Source organism: Dermacentor silvarum, chromosome 1, assembly GCF_013339745.2.
Source record: "Dermacentor silvarum isolate Dsil-2018 chromosome 1, BIME_Dsil_1.4, whole genome shotgun sequence".
In the NCBI taxonomy this organism is placed as follows: Eukaryota; Metazoa; Arthropoda; class Arachnida; order Ixodida; family Ixodidae; genus Dermacentor; species Dermacentor silvarum.
The window spans coordinates 67,240,220-67,259,475 of NC_051154.1; the positions used below are offsets into that span (position 1 = coordinate 67,240,220).

The 19,256-nt window shown below is 47.6% G+C and overlaps 2 protein-coding genes across 2 annotated transcripts in view; one reads left to right on the forward strand and one right to left on the reverse strand.

Annotated features, from left to right (window-relative positions):
- Positions 1–920: 920 nt before the first annotated feature.
- Positions 921–5,188, reverse strand: LOC119464908 (transcription factor MafA-like). The gene has a single exon (XM_037725783.2). The coding sequence runs from the start codon at positions 4,946–4,948 to the stop codon at positions 3,896–3,898; it is 1,053 nt and encodes a 350-aa protein (XP_037581711.1). The 5' UTR covers positions 4,949–5,188; the 3' UTR covers positions 921–3,895.
- Positions 5,189–14,253: 9,065 nt separating this feature from the next.
- Positions 14,254–19,256, forward strand: part of LOC125946332 (uncharacterized) — a 136,998-nt gene continuing 131,995 nt past the window's right edge. The window contains exon 1 of the transcript XR_007467522.1: positions 14,254–14,336. The gene's annotated coding sequence lies outside the window, so the exon portion shown is untranslated. The remainder of the gene's footprint in view (positions 14,337–19,256) is intronic.

A 19,256-nucleotide genomic window follows, 5' to 3' on the forward strand; every position in this document is an offset into this window, starting at 1 on the left:
TTGACGGCGGCCTCTGAAAGTTGAGGAGAAAACCCGAATGCACCTTAACGTCAAGCGACGAGGGTGAGGTTGAGTGAGGTCATCAAATATGATTGGAGGTTGAGGTGAGGTCAACCACTGGGTGGTTGATTGCCCAACTTTTTGAAAAGTTAAATTCACTTCCCTCTTCTCCAGTCATGAAGAACTACCTCGTCCTCGTCGCTAAGTGTCTCAGTAGCCTTAAAGATGCACACACATTACCAATAATAAGCGTGCAGATGACAACGGCGGAAGTATCTCAATAAATGTCCATTTCTGAACACAAAAGTCTATATTTTGTGCGCCTACCAAGCGCACGCTTGAAGCGTAGAGTGTCCACCAAAACACTGCAGAATATCAAAATGAACTACCACGGTGACTGTTTTTTATGTTCTCGTGTCCTAGCGCAGTTTCTTGCATCATGGGCCTTGCATCATGGGCCAGCCAGATTCCCTGCTGACTACTATACGGTATAGAGATTGAGCGTTTCCTTCGTTGTGTGTCAACAGTCGATTCTGTGTTATAGACTTGTGAAACTTTAAATGTGTTGCTGCGCGTGCTCTAAATCATTTATAATTGTATTCGACGAGCTATCACTCATAAATAGAAGAAGAATCAAGGCTCTTCCCATGTGACTAGATGTCCTGGCTTGAGAACGTCCTATGCATTTTAAAAATTAGTTAAGACGCTCCCAAGTCCACAATTACCTCCCACAACAACCAGTGGCACAGTCATTAAAACCAGTGCGGCTGAGAGCAGTGGGCGTGGTGCGGGCAGAGCGTTCTGACGTCTTGACAAAGACGCCGTAATGAAGAGCGCGCCATGGATGTGAGAGGTCTGTCTCTGGTATGGATACTACAAAGTATCCGCATCGCGCAGCGGAGAAAAGAGGGAAAAAAGCATTTTGGCATTGATGTTTCCTTTTATTGCTTGATTTTTTTTTACACCGTGACACTCGTCTCCTGGAAAGCAGTGTCAGTAACGTAAATGTCCTCATTACAGCGCACACGCACACCTTTTACGAAAAGCTGACAGGATTGAATATTTTTCCACTGTCTTAAAACGTACCACCTAGGCGAGAACGTATGTACAGGCGCTTAAAAGCGAACTGAAGCACGTACATGTAGCCCAGAACAGGCTGTCCTGAATCTCAATGAAGGAGAAGACAGTATAATAGCAGGAATAATATTATATTCATTCTTTATGAGAGGAAGCATTCACCTTGGGGTATCCTCACTGGCGAAGCAGGGGCGCTTTTCGCAGCGCGCTGGCGGTACAGATATTAGCCCCATACGAAAAGGGGAAACCTCGAATTAACGATGAACGAAACATCATGCACTCCTGCTTCTTCAGTGGAACACAGTGGTACCGCGTACATAGAGAATATTTACACGAGTTTGTATATGCGTGTGGATATTATACAATTACATACATGCACAAGTTCATATAACAGCGTGGAAATTTCTCGGACATAAAACAACTTGAAATAAAAACAAATTAAGCGTTTCTTTTTCTTTGCACACACATATTAATATACAGCCTTACTTATCACAGTAGAAAATAGCGTGCGTTTTCCCCCCTTGTCGCATCAAAACTATTGATGAGCTTAAAGCAGGAATCACGCCCCAACAAAATTGCTTTGATTTGACATAAAAATAAAAGCGAAAAAGTAATGTAGTGTACTTTTTAAAACATTGCACATCGCTCATCTCTACTCGTTGACTTCAACAACCGTATTCGCATTACGAACGGAGATATCTCTTTTGTGATTTGACGACCGACTGCTGAGGGAAAAACGGAACTGCTCACATGTTGCCACGAGATAGATAATGCATGAATTAGTACCGGACCACTTGAGGCCACATTAGGGAGACCCCAGGAACGAGGTGCCTATGGATTCAGTGCTTGTCGGCTGTCGAGTTTGCACTAAAGAAGTAAGGACTAAGCAACTCACTCTTGCGGACACTGCATTTGTTTTGCCTTGATTCTTTGTGGTGGCGCTTGTATACCTTCCTTGCAGTTTCTGTTAAGGCTTTGTCGTGGCGGATTCCCACAGTTGGCTGTCTCGGACATAACATTATTGCACAAGCTTCAATGGTTAAAATAAAGTTTTAGTTGCTAAGGCAGTGTCCACATTGATTCCAGGAACTATATCTCACTTTAAAAAGTAGGGTTGTCGTGTTGGCACACGCTGGATAAACGTCCACTAGAAACACACCGGTTGTAGTCGAACGTTTCAACAGGGCTGAAAAGACCAGTAAGCTGGCTCACAGTTGATTATTTAGCTCTGTGTATAGGCATGAAATTATAATGGTGCAGACGGCATCAAGGTAGAGAAAAGGATATCAAGGGCTTTGATAACATTCGCGCATATTGCACACGCAGTAACAAGACTTCTTTCAAGCTTATTATAACTTCGCCTAACAACACCGCAAGCACTGGTGTCCAGGTTGCACTCTAATGGCAAAGGTCACTGCATCTAAAGTGCTGGCCAGTTAAACCGCCGTGGCCGGTTTCCCCCGCTTCGAAAGGACTTTTACACGTTAAGTACACTGAAATTTTCACATAGATAATCAAAATGCATGATAGAACATCGTGTTATGTCACTCGTGAGTACAACACTGTAGTGCTTATTCGGACATGAAGGGATCAAAAACATGGTTAGGGATAATGGCAATCTGCCTTGTTCCCTAATTGTCAAAGCAGAGGCGCGCCAGTAGTATAGAATGTTACTTGTACAAAAGTAATACAATATGAGGTGTTCCCTTGTCGTGGTCAGAACTGGTAAGTCTCATGTATATGCATGAATGTTCCTTGTTTAAATGTGGGGATAACGAGTTAATGCACACAAATTTAACAACTCAGATTAGGAATGACAGCCATATCTCCTATCCAGTAAATATGGCTATTGAATCGCAACTATGCACTACACACGAGATCTACTGCCTTGGTTTAAGGCAACCATGCGGAATACAACCCTTCCATTTCATAGCCTTCACGTACGCGAACAAGACTAGAAAACACAACTGTTTCTCCATTTTTCTTTCATAATCGACACCGCAGACAAAAGGAAGGAGTACACGTGCTAGTCGATATAATTGCACTGCCTTTGCTACTTCATCATCCGCAAATAACTGCGTCGCACTCATATGGTGTATCTCAAGAAGTACAAGCAGACCAGAATTGTAGCAAAGTCACGATGACAGCGACACTATCACGTTTTGACCACGACTAGCATTTACTCTAACCACCGGCATGAAGAAATAATATTAAAGAAAACAAAATGCTCGGCATGGGGCTGCGTGCGCCGAAGAGAGAGCGTGTGCTCGAGAACACAAGCGGCAGGGCGCGTGAGTGGGGCGTGACAGAACATTGCGCGCCTAGACTAGCGCAGCGTGTATCCGCGGAGCGCCAGGGCTTAGGCAACGGCATGACAGCGGGGAGGAGACAGCGCAGCGACCCGGGCCACGACCCGGCGCCGGTGCGGCGTCTCCTACCCGCGACTTGGCACGCGCGACTGTCGGCGATCAAGGGGGCAAATGCGTACGGCCATGCGGAGCCTTTCGTACCTGTTGATAGCAAACTGGCCGGCGTCCCGGGAGCCGCCCACCTGGAGGCCCATGCTCTAGAACGCGAACCTCGTTGAACTTTGAGCGGCGGCGGGCAAGACAAGGGACAAGCAAAGCAAGCGCAAGCGGGGTAGTCGTCAGCGGTTGGGAGCCGCCTTTCGTACAGTCTGTGGGGGTGCGCGCCGGCTGGGGCATCAGGCCAGGCGACGGCGCACTGTTCGTCGGCGGCGTGGCTGCCGCCTTTCGTACAGTCTCTTTCAATTGCGCGGCGGCCACTTGGCGGAACCGCCTGTGCGGGCCGGCCCGAGTCACATGAGGAAGTCCGGCGAGCCGGGCCCGAGTCCGTGGGGTGGCGGCGGCAGCTGCTGCTGCTGTGGCGGCGGCTGCGGCTGCTGAGCGCGGGCGCGGGCGGCGGCGCCCAGCTGCTGCTTGTAGAAGTCGCGTTCTTGGCAGGCGCGTTCCAGCTCCTGACGCAAACGGTTGGCCTCGGCCTGAAGGATGCGGTTCCTGCTTTCCAGCTCGTGCCTCTGCGCCAGGCGCTTGGTCCGGCAGTTCTGCGCGTAGCCGCGGTTCTTGAGCGTCCGACGCTTCTGCTTGAGGCGAACCACTTCTTCGCGGGGGAACCCGTGGAGTCGCTTGTTGAGTTCGCGCACAGACAGCGAGATCAGCTGTTCGTCGTCCAAGATGTCCCGCATGGGCAGCGGCGGGGGCATCGGGGGCCGTGGGCCCTCCAGGTCGCGGCGCAGCTGCAGCCACTCGAGGTCCCCCTGCGGCCGCAGGTCCAGCGGCTCCTGGTGTCCGAAGCGCACGTGCGCTTGGTGCGGCGCCTGATGCGGCGCCGGCGGCGGTGGCGGCTGCGACAGCCACATCATGCTGTCGTCCGGCATGCAGGCGCCGAACTCGGGCGATGCCGGGCAGGCGGTCGAGCCGGGCGGCGTGTCCGGCGGTGTGCCCGGCGTGCTGCCGACCAGCGGCCGGCGCAGATGCTCGAGCTGCTGTAGCTCGGGCTGAAGTGCCGCGTACTTGGCGCCCATCTCTTGCTTGACGACCTCCTCGAGGTTCTCCAGGTCGAAGCTGTACTCGTCGCCCGCCATGGCGTCTTCATCGAGGGACGAGCTCAAAGACGAGCCCGACGGCGACGGCGTGGCCGCCGCCGCGCCGCCCTGCTGGAAGTACAGGCAGGCAGGGTCCGGGGGCGCGCCGCCGAGCCACGCTGCCACCGCGGCCTCGCCCGCTTCACCCGCGTACAGGGCCACACTTGCGCCGCGCGCTCGGCTCGGGCTCACAAGACTCCGCTCGCGGCGCGCTCCACACACGACTTGCGCTCCAAAGAGCTCGGCCCCCGCCGACTTGCCCCACATATTTATGAGCGCCAGCGCCGCTGCACTTTGCGCCAATCGACAGCCGCGGCGCGCGTGACGTCAGCGCGCGCCAGCCGCTAGGCCACGGCCCCCTCTCGCCCCGTCCCGAGTCTTAAGTTCTCGCCACGGTCCCGCAGCCCCGGTGAGTCGATGCTGCTCGCACGTGCGCCGCCGGCCGGCGCTGTTTGCGCGCCCCGCAAACAGCGCCCGGTCGGCGCACAGGTGCCCGGGCTCGCTTCTCCTCCTCGCTCTGCCGCGTGCTCGTGAATCGAGGAGCGGGCGAATAAACCGCCGTTCGACTGGTTAGCGCTGCCGTTTAAAACAGCTCTGCATGCAGGTGCCTTTTTTTTTTTTTTTGCCCTTGCTTGCTCTGACGCGCACGAGTTCCTGTTTGTATAACTCCGTGTTAATTACGGCATAAATACAATGGCAAAAAAAAGGCGAGTCTTCAGTAGTGAACCACTGTTGCTCAGCTGCACTTGTTCTTTAAAACCCACAGCTTACCTTAGCTCCCTCCTCCGGTCTCTGAAGCAAGAAGCAACGGGACATTCGTCGCACAGACTGCTCTCTATTCCTCGTTTTTCTGGTGCTCACCCGTTGACTCTGCCTCGAATCAAGTGGGGCGCTATAACGTCCCGCTTCTATCTTATCATGCCCCGGTAAAATTGTTGCGGTCTTATGTTACGAAGGCGTATCGTATTTGCATATATAACTAGATATAGCCGAGTTCTTGCAAAACGTACCCTTGTGCACGCCTTATCACAACAGGGCCTTCTGCGCGATATCAAAGGACGTATGCAAATATGACGCCACCGCAGCCGGCGCACTTAGGCTTGCCGTCGAGCGTGTAGCCCTTCTGCCCGCGTGTCCACGTAGCACCCTCACAGCAGGTCGTTTCCACACGGCATCTAAAGCGCTTCTTATTTAGCGATGCAGAGGAGCAAAGTTTCGTAAGTATTATTCAGAGTCACTGAATAGCGTTTATTATTTACTTTGAGGCTAGAAAGGACACCAGTACGTTTTAATGAACTATCATGTTCAGAGAGTAACAGGTGAAGTTAAGTGTCTCGGAATGATACATGAGCGGCTTGTGCCAGTCGTAGTTCGGCTTCCCGTACGATTAATGCAACTCATACTTTCCAGTGAGATGTGAACATAACAAGCGATAGCGTTGTCGTATCAATTAAACGTAGCAGCTTCTACTGGGAGACAATGCATTACAGAACACCTATGACGTTTGTATAATGTTGGTCAGAAGACATGGCACCTGAAGCCTACGCACAATTTGAGAACGGCATGTATTTGCACACATCACTGCTTTGTTTGTACACCTTTTCAGAAACGCAAGCCCACGTCACTGTGAAATATAGAAGAGATCAGATATTGAAGAGAATGCAGCGAAAACCTACCCGAGTCGGAGTCTTTCTGAGGAATTTTACTTGCTCATGCATGAACAAATCTACTGTCTCAAATCTCAGTATTTCATCCACGCATACTCAAAACTCATACACATCTAGCAGACGGCGCATTAGGTCACAGAACAATCGGTCACTGCCTATGAGAGACCCGAACGAAGGCCACATGCTTAATAGTTTCAAACCACCCTGGACTGTGCACCGTGGACAGATGTAAACGAAAATGCAGTGAAACATTCATGTACTACAGCAGGCTTCAAGATGTTAGTCCTATCTGAGTTGATATTGTTATGTTTTCAAAAAGTAGCTACAAAACGGCGCGGACTTGCTTCTTGAACGGCGAGAATGACTGCGTTATTTTATTTTTATTCTTTCGTTAAATTATTTGAAAATCATGTCAGTTTCAGATAGAAGCGTGTTCCTATCCGCTTTGTGAATACGGGTCCTGGAAGGTTGCGCTTAAGGCGGCGGTACTATCAGGGTGCTTGATTTCGACGTGCAATACACGAGTCTCTGTGGAGAAAAACAAATTCAGACATTGTATGCAATCTATTTGAAAATAACTGGATGCACAACTGGCGGTGTTGTCGTTGGGCCGGCTGCGTTCATACACTTGGGGTCAAATTCACAAAGCTTTTCGTTCGTAATTGCTGTTGGCCATTGGCTTCCCGCCTACGCTAATAAGATGCCAAGCATCAGGATTGGCTGGAATTTCCTCTTGGGAAGAATTTCAGCGTACGAGAGTTTTGTGAATAAAGGCCTCAGTGATCGGTGGCTGGATTCCCAAGATTCTCGTTCGTAAGTGCTCTTAACTATTGGCCAGCCATCTTCGCTAATAACATGTCCAGCATCAGGATTGTCTGGTATTCACTCTCACGGCCAAATCTAGCGTAAGAATGTTTTGCGACTACGGGTCCTGTTTGTCATACCGTAATAGTGTTGCCACAGCAAAAGAAGCATCACTCTGGGAGTTACGCATAGGCTTTATACTTCACGTGCACCAATAAACAAGCTTGCCACCTACAGTGCTTGAAAAAATCGTAATCCCAACGTGGGCAACTTCGACGACGACAGCGATGTCTACGGCATGAGTACAATGCAGACACGAGACGGTGATGGCGACGACCGCTGCACGATAGCTCGCATGTCACAGACCAGTCAGCCAGTCAGTGCGCACAAGAAAAGAAAAAAATTATGACTGCAGGGTGTGGGCAAATGTACAGTTTTTTTTTTTTCTGGCGACTAATTCTGTCGTGTCGACACGGCGACCATTTTTCGGCACGTCGTAGGTGCCAAAATCGGAAAATGAATAACACCATAACAGCTAGCATTCTAAAATCTAATTATTTGTGAACGCATTCTGTTCTATAGACTCAATGTTTTTTTTTTTTTTTCAATAATGCCAATGAGGCCGCCCGATCTACTCATGATGGTCTCCACTGTGCTGCTATAACCGTATCCAGAACAAACGCAGCTACAGGGCTTCGTTCGCTCGCACGTGAACTTGCACTTACACAGTGGAACTTGACGGAATTCACCAACGCTCGTCTCCACATCTTTGATCCGAATCTACAGCTCCGTCTTCTGTCAGGAATATCTACAGCTGAGGAGACGCTTCTGTGCCGCTTGTGACTTGGCCTTACTCCTTTCGGATTGGAATGGTTAACAGCCCTACATGCGATAACTGTAGCTGCAAGGAAACAATCGTCCACCTCCTCTGTGAGTTTCCCCGCTTCAGTGCGCCCAGGAAAGAACTTTCAAAAGTGTTAGATGGACTTGACAAGCACCCTTTGTCGGAGGAAAGGGTCCTGGGACACTGGTCGAGACCGTCCTCTGCACAGAAGGCTTTGAAAGCGTTGTTACGCTTCTTGCGGAGAAGTGGTATTAGAGACAGACTTCTCCATTTTTCGTGCTCTTCTTTACAATTTTTTCTACATCTCTTTTCTATTATCTTCTATTTCTATTACCCCCTATTCCCAGAACAAGGTAGCCAGCCGGTCTAAGAACTGGCTAACATCCCTGTCTTTCCGTCTATTCCTCCTTCCTTCCTTCTTCCTTCCAATAATCTTGAAATGACCGCTCATTTCAACTTGCGCTCAAACGGGTTCAATGGCACGCAAATTGCAACCTGTGGATAATATTTAGAAGCTGCAAGCTGCGTGCAAGTTTGTTGCTGTTTTTTTTTTTTTTTCTTTATCCAAGTTCCTCAACTAGCAATTTGTGCAAACTTTCCCACATGCAGGACTATGTCATTTTAGTTTTCTCTTGGGTTTACTGGTAATCCAACATAAATCTAACCGTTTAACCTTTTGCGGTGATCTCTCAAGAGTGTGACGTTTTATTTAAGCTTTTCTTGCCATAGATTGTGCTTCAGAATAAAAGCGTCGTCCTCAGATGAACATAAATATTTCTGAGCTCTGATATAAAATCTCAGGATTGAAGTCGCCTCATTGTAGCCTGCTAAGCTACCGTGGCCTGCTTCGAAGAAAGTTGAGCAGATACCCTGCAGTGCGACTGAAGCTTTGCAACATGTTGCTGAGTGAAAACGCAGAAACCAATACAGCTTGAAAGTATCCTTCTTCTTAATCGAGCACTAAAGCTTTCACAGTCCAACAATATACTTTTTTTTGCTTGAAAACGCAGCTCGAACTCTCCCGCCACTGCAGATTCTAGCTTTTATTAATGCTCTAACCACATGGACGCGTACGTGTATTTGTATGTGTGTATGTGTGTGTGTGTGTGTGTTTGTGGCTGTGTGTTTGTGCGTGTGCGTGCGCGCGTGCGTGTGTGCGTGTGCATGTGCGCGCGCGTGTGTGTGTGTGTGTGTGTTTGTTTGTGGCTGTGTGTTTGTGCGTGTGCGTGCGCCCGTGCGCGCGTGCGTGTGTGCGTGTGCGTGTGCGCGTGTGTGTGTGTGTGTGTGTTTGTTTGTTTGTGGCTGTGTGTTTGTGCGTGTGCGTGCGCGCGTGCGTGTGTGCGTGTGCGTGTGCGCGTGTGTGTGTGTGTGTGTGTGTGTGTGTGCGTGTGCGTGTGCGTGTGCGTGTGTGTGTGTGTGTGTGTGCGTGCGTGCGTGCGTGCGTGCGTGCGTGCGTGCGTGCGTGCGTGCAGTTCAGTCTGTTCGGGAGGTCGATAGTTCGCAAGGCATATTCACTTAGAGGAATTCGGAGTTTCAGCCTGGTTTAGAGGTATGTGCTCCCAAATTGTGCGGCAAAATGCCTTGGTGCGCCAGTTAAAATTGTCCTGCACTGCTGTAGGAAAACATTTTATCCAAAAAGCAAGCATTACGAGAGCGCATTTAACCGAAACTGACGGTCCTAACCTGAATACTATAATTTTTAAATACGATCCAAGAGAACATGCCTTGAGAACTCACTGGGTTCCGTTCATAACTAACAATTTTTGCCCTGTAGTGATTAGTTTAAAGGTCCATTAGTAAAATGACATCAGTTTTTTATTTAAATTTATGTTTATAGTGCAAGTAATGACCGCCTATTTTAGTGATTCCGCTCAAGAAGTAGAATTGTGCTATCCGCTACAACCAGTTTTGTTTTTGTTCTTGATTTTTTTCTAATTTTGTTGAGATTAAAATGAAACTCCTGCTACATAGCCGTCACTGTAGCGCAATTGGTAAAGCATCACACGTGCAGAGGTTGTGGGGTTGCTTGGCACCGGTGGCGAAGTCGCCGTTTCGTCCACTTTCTTTTCTATTTATCGAGTGTATGAAGTTAGTTCATCGCCACTCTGATTCTTAGTCTTCGATAATTTTACGATTCCATAAAAAAATCTATCTCCATTCTGCTTTTATCCGTGTGACTACAGGCTTGAACATTCTCAGTGCGGCCAGGTTTCGTAGGTGCATTTTTTCGACGACGACAAAGATTCATGCAGAGCCTAGGGACATTTTCGAATCTATGGGTAGCGAAACTTTAGGGAAGTAGTTAATTAAGTGCTATACAATTAACAGGTATGCGTACAACTGTGTTTACTTTCGTCCTATGCACCGTGCACATGCAACTTCATGCATTGTTTATGTTTGCGCACCACAAAGAGCACAACCTAAACCTCCCGGAATTTTTATGTTTATGCACTACACCAATTACAAGCTATGCCAAAATAAATTTACAGAAATTGTTTACACCAAATCGGGCGGATGCACAATGTGAGACGTCTACGCAGCGGTGTCATGAGGACCAATGCGATGTGTGATGCTTGTCGAGGGAATAATTATGATAACATGCGTATGTATAGAGAGAAGTACGGCGCCTACGTACTTACATTTAATGATTCTATACGTCGTGCTCCACAGAGACACGTATCCATACTGGAGGATTAGCCAAGAATGAGCACACACCCGGTGACAGATACCCAATGTCTAAATAAATGAAAACCAAATAAATCAAAGAAATCGTCGATTAATGCTCTACTTCATTGAGTGTACTTTAGATATGTGAGCCGACATTGCGTGTCTTGGGTTTGCGTGGGGATTTATTTTTTATTGCGCAAAACAGAGGATGACGACCTTGTTTGTCAGCATACAGGGCTAGTATCCTCCCCTGAACGTCAGCGCTTGCTCTTCCCTTAGAGCAGAAAATTATATAAAACGCGTCAAACTGAGGTGACTTTTACGAGACTGCGATGTCGTGTCCTATTCCAAAAGTTATATCAGCTTAGATCTGGTCTGGCGCTTTCTCTATCATGTATACTGTGCAACCAAACTGAATCTATTGATACTTCTTCACTTGCTTGTCGTCATTTCTCCTCCCTGAGAAGGACTTTCAAAGTTTCCTTGCACGAACTTGGCATGCCCTTGAATATTACCTGTCCTGCTTTCTTTTAGAGCTTCCTTACTGGGCCATATCCGCAAGAATATTTGCCTTGATATAAAAATAACATTTGTGACTTCCCCCGACCAAACTGTCCAATGTATATATATATATATATATATATATATATATATATATATATATATATATATATATATATATATGTGTGTGTATATCGTTTCTTTCTCTATATTATTTATTAGTTTTCATTCCTCTTATTCACGCACACTTTATTTGGTCCGCATGTGACTGCTCAGTGCCATTCTTTATTTTCGTCTTGGTTTCATTTATTTAGCCTGTGAAAGTCTATTGCAACAATGTAATTTGCCTGCGCTTTTTTACTGGATGAGTGGACAGTTCTACCTGCGACATTCGCGGCTGTGCGTGATGAAATACTCTAATACTTGCACAAGAGATGCTTTATAGCGATAGTTTGTGTTTATGTATATGCTCGTTGTTTCCATCGAAATCAAAGCGCGGCCAGTCAACGCAATGCGATGCATTCGCAAAATGAATTTGCTAAGTTGGCTGCCGTCACTTGCACTGTGTGGCTCCAGTTCGATAGGTATGGCCTTTGGATCTGCTGAACCAAACCGGCAAGATGCTTAACCATGTGAGAGCGTATGACCTCGTTGAGCAAGCCTCCTTAAGTTACCCCCGCTATTTGTCTCCTGAATGAGAGCAGGACAGCTAGTGAAAATAAAAATCACTATTATAGACACCACGTTAAAAATGGCATGTGAAGGGGCAAGACAACTGCGCGTAAAATTTGCAAACAAGAAATTAGACATAATGTGCTCGCGGCACATAACTGTCCTCTACGCTCCTCGGACCTTTTGTGAACATATCACCATGTGAAAACCTTGTGTGTGCTTTTTAGTATTATTAATGTAATGCCAAGCACTTCTGCTCATAGTGAGCGCGTGGCGAACGGCTCATTTATGCATAAGAAAGGAAAAGTTCAGTTATTCCTATTGCTTATATATTTTCTAATTATGACTGTGCAATAACTACGGATCTTTATCCAATTAATCAGTTCCCTCTTGTCAAGTATCTTGATGATTGAAATAGTGCGCAACTGTGTCCAGGGATTATGTAATTACAAGCATGATATACTAATCAATCAAATTACTTAGTCACACACACACATCACACAGACACACACATTGAAAGCACACAACTGATTGAAGGTTGAGTAGCTCTTCTAAAGTGTAGACACTGCTATTGAGAGGCCTTGAGCGGGCTTGCTGCGTCGCCGTTATGTGTGCCTTGTAAGACTTTAGGTGATGTTGAACACTGTTTGTTGAAGTGTCCTGGGCTTGTCACAGAGCGCAAATTTTTGTTTGACTCACTCCAGTGTCTATGCTCTCCACGTGCTAGTGTGAACGGCATCGTGTTTCCTCAGGGGCACCGGGCATTCAGTAGGAAGGTGTCCTGCTTCCTCCTGAAATTTTTAAGGGATATGGATTTAGCCAATTATTGATAATGTTTTTCAGATTCATTGTAGAGCGTTGCGTCGGGGTGGGCAGCCTGGCGCGGCACCTTGCGCGGGTGGGATCACAGGCTTGTGTCCTGTTCCCGCCTCGCTGTGCGCGTCGTCTTGTTCACCCGCCTCGTGCTGCGCTTGTGAATAGTGGCGAACTTTCTCGAAAAGAAGCGCTCGGCAGGAGCAATTGCCGACACGTCTAGCAAGGCTAATCCGCCTCGATTCGACAACAACATCCTCCTCCTCCTCGATCATAGTATGAGTCCTTTGGCAAAAAACTCAGACAACATGCGCTCATGCCAGAAGAGGACTTACTAATCGAAATAACGCTCACACCCGTTGTAGTGACGGCGACTAAACAGCTCCCAAGAACTACTCACAAGCTACTAACTACCCAACTACGTGAACTAACTCAACTCGATCCGCGTACTCATCGGCACTAAATTTCGCGTTTTACCTCCTCCTGTTTTTTTTTCTTTTTTTTTTTTTGCACACTTGAATGTTAGGTATTGAGGTTCAGCTGGTTAGGTTCGCGACTTTTGGCAAATGCTGAAGAATAATTCCTGAAAGGGGTTAGCAAGATTTCGCAGAATGTTACTCCGATACTACTGCAGCACAAATGAATAACCAAGATGGGCCACCTCCATTCGATGAGAGGTCATCGATTAAGGCGATGAAAGCTGCTCGGCTGACAGACGGCACGCCCCCACATTGGTCATACAGCATGTACTCGTAGACTGGAAAGTGTATTGCCGCGCACGCTTTCTGATAAACCACAGAGTGCGTGAGAGCTTGCACTGAAAATCAGTTCGGAAACGGGAATTGTTTAACATCTGAAACATGTTGAACTAAACAGAAACAAAAGTAAGGCTCGTTTTTTTGCTCAATGTTTTCTAGTAGCACAATTGACGAAAACGTCGGGTCCATGAAATAAACAGGTTTCACGGCGCCTCCTTTATATATGAAACATGCTTTCTGAGGTGAAAATTAAGGTTTCTGTTGTTCTTTAGTGGAACACCGTTCTGAAAGCCTTCAGACAAGAATTCTTTGATCAAGGAGAGCTTCTAGGTAATCATTCGTTGGCATGCTTCTCGTGTTACATTCCACTAGACAATGTTCATTGCGTTGTTCATTGATTCATACCCTAGGCGCCCGATAAGATCTGGTAAACTAATATGAAGCGGTTTATTAGGCAAGAGGTCCACTAGAGGTAGGATGTTCGGATGTTCGCATATTCCGCAACGCGGATTACTGTAAAGATGTAGATTCTCCGGCTGGCGCAGCTCAATCATGGATCGCATACTATAACTAATTTTTCACGTAAAGTTATGTCGGCTGGCAGAATCCCTCAAGGGCGACCTGCGAAAGTGGGAATAACAGCTATAGTGCAAACAATCTAGGCACTGTTTATCATTTTCAAACAACTACATTATACATCATGGGCAGTTCTTCTTAAAATGAGCTGGCGCTTGAGCGTGACCGAATAAGGCGCTCTCCGTCTCACATAATGAACAATTTTGCCGCGCATCTCCTTATTCCCGTTTCTAATAATAATAATTCCATCTTTCTCTTCCTCTCTCGCTAACAGATCAGCAGTAGGCCATTGGTCAAGACCACAATCTCATCAGTGTCCCGGTCTCGTCTAGGACGCAAGAGTGCGTGGCCAGGTAAGACGTACTTCCGCCGTCGACTTGCTGTATTCCGTTCTCGGAGGCTGTTGGTTTCCGTCAACAGCGAAGGGAACCGCTTTGCGCCGTGAAATCAAGGAGCGCGTAGTCGCTGTAGTAGGAGAGCGGCCATGCCAACGGGCGGACGGGCCGCCTCGCGGACGCGGCCGTCGACATCCTCGGCATTTTCGGCGTTTGTCGCAGCCACGCACGGCTCCTGGCGGCGGCGCATCTGAGGCTGGAGGGTCGGCATCGCTCTGCCGCGCCTTCTATTTATACCTGCCCTCGGCTGGTAGGCAGTGGATGCGAACAAGTTAGAGCGCTCAACGAAAGCTGGACGCATCCTTGTCTGCTCCTTTCGTTGGTCATGTTATTTTGCCTTACGATTTCTTTCATTGTTTTGCTATCACGTGCCAGCAGAAGTGCGTGGTAGTTCCTGGAACATTAGGTCGGGCCCGTCCACCCGCTCACGTGCAAGCTTGGTGCGGTTCCCGATGAATCGTTGCGTTTCGCACGTCGATACAGGACACTAGAGCATTTGGAGGCGCGCCCATCAGGGCCGTTACGGGACGCCAAACCAACACTCATTTTATATTCCTATCCGGATCTCATTTTAATAGTGCGTTAAAATGTGATCACGTACCGACGTCCGGAGACTACCTGCACTGCCTTGATTTTCAGTGCATTGGTTGTGGACTTTCTCTCGCTCTATCTAATGAGTAGAATACATGCGCTGAGCGGATATAACGGAATGAGTGATATTGAACAGCTTTTGTCAGACTTTCAAGCAAGAAATTACTCTGCCTGTGTCTGATATGGTGTTATGCAGTGAATTCCTCTTGTCATTCCTTCGTTTTTTCCCTCCTCTTCGAGTGAGCCGGTGTCTCTTTCAGTAGACATTTGCTAACCTGCTTCCCTTATGAATAATAATAATAATAATAATAATAATAATAATAATAATAATAATAATAATAATAATAATAATAATAATAATAATAATAATAATAATAGCAGGTGTCGTAGTGCTACGCGGCGCGAGTGTCAGTTACTGTGGAGGATTAGTGGTCGTCATCCTTCAACCGCAGTACAACTACGCCCTGTCTTCCCGAACACAGTTAACGAAATTCTTCTGAATTGTCACCCTGCACATGCAGCAGAGCCATCCTTCTCACCTCTAGAGCGCAACGTTTTAAGGAATTCGATTCTAAATAAGTCTTCGGATGCTGGGTTTGTTCCAGACAGTTGTCTGCTGTTCGCAACAGGCACTTGGAAAAGCACACCTCGTTATCCCCCTGTTGAAACACTGCGTAAATATAGTCCATGGAAGTTCTTAACAGCTTTATTCTGTACGCCTTACTGATATGTGCCGAGCAACTTCACCGCTATGTTTTCCAACGACTCCACACCAGAATCGTGTGCTGCAAAACCTTTCCTCAGGCCGCGCTTTATAGAGACTTGGAGGATATGTCTTAAGAACGACTCTTATGTGTTGTAAAGTTGGCAGTCAAAAGTTATCCGCGATGCGATTGTGGTCGCGGAGGCAACTGGCAACTGTGGTGGTGTCATACGCCATGGCTTTCACACAGGTTCACACAGTGCTCTCTCCCCCTCCCCCACCACGGGCACCTCTCCCCCATACCCGCCCTCCTAAATGCCATGGGCACGAGTGCGCACAGACTCAAACCCTGTCGCCCGAGCGGTTTCTCTTCTCGCCTTACTGGTGGGACGATAAGTAGTACTGAGAACTGGAGCGGGTCACCACATCCGCCGACACTCGGGAATCGGCCGCCGTCGTGTTGCCGTCCCGAAACGGTTCCGCGTATTGATTCAGACAGGAGCCTCCCGTTAGCGAGCCTCTCCGTTTCTCTTTCTTGCGCCTCGGTAATAATGTCCGTCTCATTTAAATCGCCTCCCCCGTCGGATCCTCGAGCGCCGAGGAGTCGGCGGGCGGCAGCAAGGCCGCCACTACGAAACACAAGAGGAAACATATATCAGCCACCCTGGCACGGCAACCGCGCAAACTTTGTCTCCTCTCTCGACAAGACGCGTAGTGGCGTCACGACTACGGTTCTCGACACTCGGCGCGTGTGATTGGCTGAACGGTGCCGCGGCCGCGCGAAACACGGAGAAGGAGACGCCTAAGCTGGAGGGGGGGGGGGGGGGGGGGGGGCGGTTGGCAGCTCGGCAAACATCGTTCCGGCGTGCTTTCCCAACGCTGGTGGTGCCCCAAGGAACGTCAGGCTAGGGACCGAGCAAAAGCGTCGCCGCCGCTCGAGCTGCGCGGGTGTCACGCCAGTTAACTCTTCGATACGCTTCGGCGCCAGCCGCGGTTGTGCCATATTTTCCTTGAATAAATATGTCCCGGCAGGAGATAACATGCGCAGTTAGCCAGCGTTTTTAAACTATACGATGATCTTTTTTTTTCCCTTTTTTTTTCCTTTTTTTTTTTTTTTTTTTTTTTATTGCGGGCACTTTGACCCACGAGCATGTGCAAGCCCGAATGCGAAATCGTTTTCTGACGTGCTAAAAACGCAAGCTGCTTGGAACATAAAGAAAAAACAGAGATCTGACTGTGACTCAAGACTATCCCTCGAGAGACTAGACGCAAAGTTTTAACCAATGGTTAGCCAATAGGCACTCTCCTCACGAACGAACAGATATTGGTTTATTGAATACAGCAGGATTAAGTCATACGTTTTGATCATACTACTTTCAAAGGGCTTTTGTCATGAGGCTGTTACAATGAACGCGAAAAAAATAAATTAGAAACCTGAAAAATGACTTCGGTAAACATGGTGTTGGAAAAGCGGCTAATTACTATTTAAGTCTAACACTGAACAAAGGTTAGACACACCACCACGATACGTCCAGAAAAAAAGAAAAGAAAAACTTTGGCCGAGTTGATTGCTTTTTGTCCCACTAATTTACGCTTCCAACAAACATAGTTTTACTTTACGTTGTGCCCTAACATAAATTTATTTGGCCTTTTCTTTCGTATGGTTTCATTGGTGTAGGCCAAATAACTCGCTATCACGCGATTGGCAACTACGCTTCGCTAGTACCAATGCTTACAAGTGCAACTGGGGAGCCATAAGCAAATGATTCCGGCCTTTTCATGCGCTCTCTCAGCACTAACTACTAAATACCACCTAGTACTATTGTATTATTATGAGCCTGAACTCAGTGACATGCTTTAAGGCTTGCTGATGCTGTGCGCACCTTTTTCTGCCGTTTTCGTAATTTTTTTTATGCAACACTTTTATCATGACTACCTGAAGTAACACGCCCACCTTTCGTTGCGATTAAGGCTTCTCACGCGCCAACGCCCGTGCCCGTTGGAATAGCAAGAAAAACTAAGACCAATACAAACCCAAACACGGCTGATCGCAGATCTTTAATGTAAAAAACGCGCTGTAACTTCTGCCCTTGGCCAGCGACATTAGTACAGAGTCAAATGTACCTCGCCACCAGTTGTTCCAGCACTGCGTTCCGATTCTAAAGGAATGGCGAACATGGGTCGCATCGTCACGCGCATGTCAATCGCATTCGATGCACGGCGACATCAATTCAGAGTTAGCGCAGCAGTTCTTGTGGACGTCGCTTCTCGACATCCAGACACCACGGTTGCTGCTATGACTAAGTCGTGCTGCTAATGAGCACGAGGCCGGTCGCGGGCGCTATTCCCGGACGCGACCGCCAGATGTTGGCAGGGGTGGAATGCAAAAATGGCCGTGTACCGAAATTTAGGTACACGTTGAAGAATCCTAGGTGGTCTCTAATTTAATCCAGATCCTTGCACGGTGTCGTCTTCCGCAGACGAACTTCTTCATTGCGTAAAACGCACACTCTGATTAATGATAGTACTACTTCTAAAAGGAAAGTTATTTTTAAGTGTTATCATCACTAACGTTGACAACCCTACAGGTCGCTAATCGCTAATCTAAGGAGTGCTCAGTGACCCTTTCCTTTCTGTATACGTGACTTCTAAGTTTATGTTAAGCTTTGTTGTGATGAAGCAAGTAACGAGTAACCCGTCATGTTTACTTAGCGGCTGTGGTGTTGGCTACTAAGCACGAGGTCGCGGGATCGGATCCCGGCCACGGCCGCCGCATTACGATGGAGGGCGAAATGCGAAAACGCTCGTGTGCTTAGATTTGGGTGCACGTTAAAGGCACCCCCACTACGGCGTGCCTCATAATCAGGTGGTGGCTTTGACACGTAAAACCCCATAATTAAATTAATTAAGTAGCGAGTAGAATAGGCACTTCTTAACAGGTGGTTGCCGTGTTTCCTGCTTCAAATACAGTGAGTGTGCGTGCGTGCACCTGCTCGTGTGTGCGTGCGTTACTTCGAACACTTTTTTAAAGCCTACGAGATTTACTCGAATCACGCCACTACAGATGAATTAGCAGCCCACGTGGTCATTATTTGCAAAAAAAAAGTGAAACCAGTCTATTCACAACTTAAAGTAATTGCATAAATTACCTCATTTTTAGCTAAAAATCTTGCGAATACGTAGTTATATTGTAAAGTTGAAGAGAATCGTCATAAACGTGTAGTTATGTGTTTCTACATTTGAAAATGGCCATGTAGACTGACATAATCGGCGTCAAATTATTCGTTCAATATACGTGATCACGCATGCGGCTCCGTGAAGTGCTGCAGTTGGGTGGCGTGAAATAAAGCTTCGCCATGCCGCGCGATTAAGCGGTCTGTCTTGCCACTGCATGCTGCTGAAGCGACTATGCGGCCAATCGGGAGTTGCGCAAAGCGCCAGTCGTAATCAGCCAACACCACCTACATAGCACAAGGCCTGTTCACTCCGATCCATGACGTGATGCTACCTGGCCCGAAATTTCCATTGCCGAGACTGGCATGGCGAAAGCGGTGACGTCGAAATCACCGTTGCTTACTCGGGAG

Bases quoted from the DNA above. Each gene is read 5' to 3' on its own strand.
- LOC119464908 (XM_037725783.2), bottom strand. From the start codon at position 4,948: ATGTGGGGCAAGTCGGCGGGGGCCGAGCTCTTTGGAGCGCAAGTCGTG.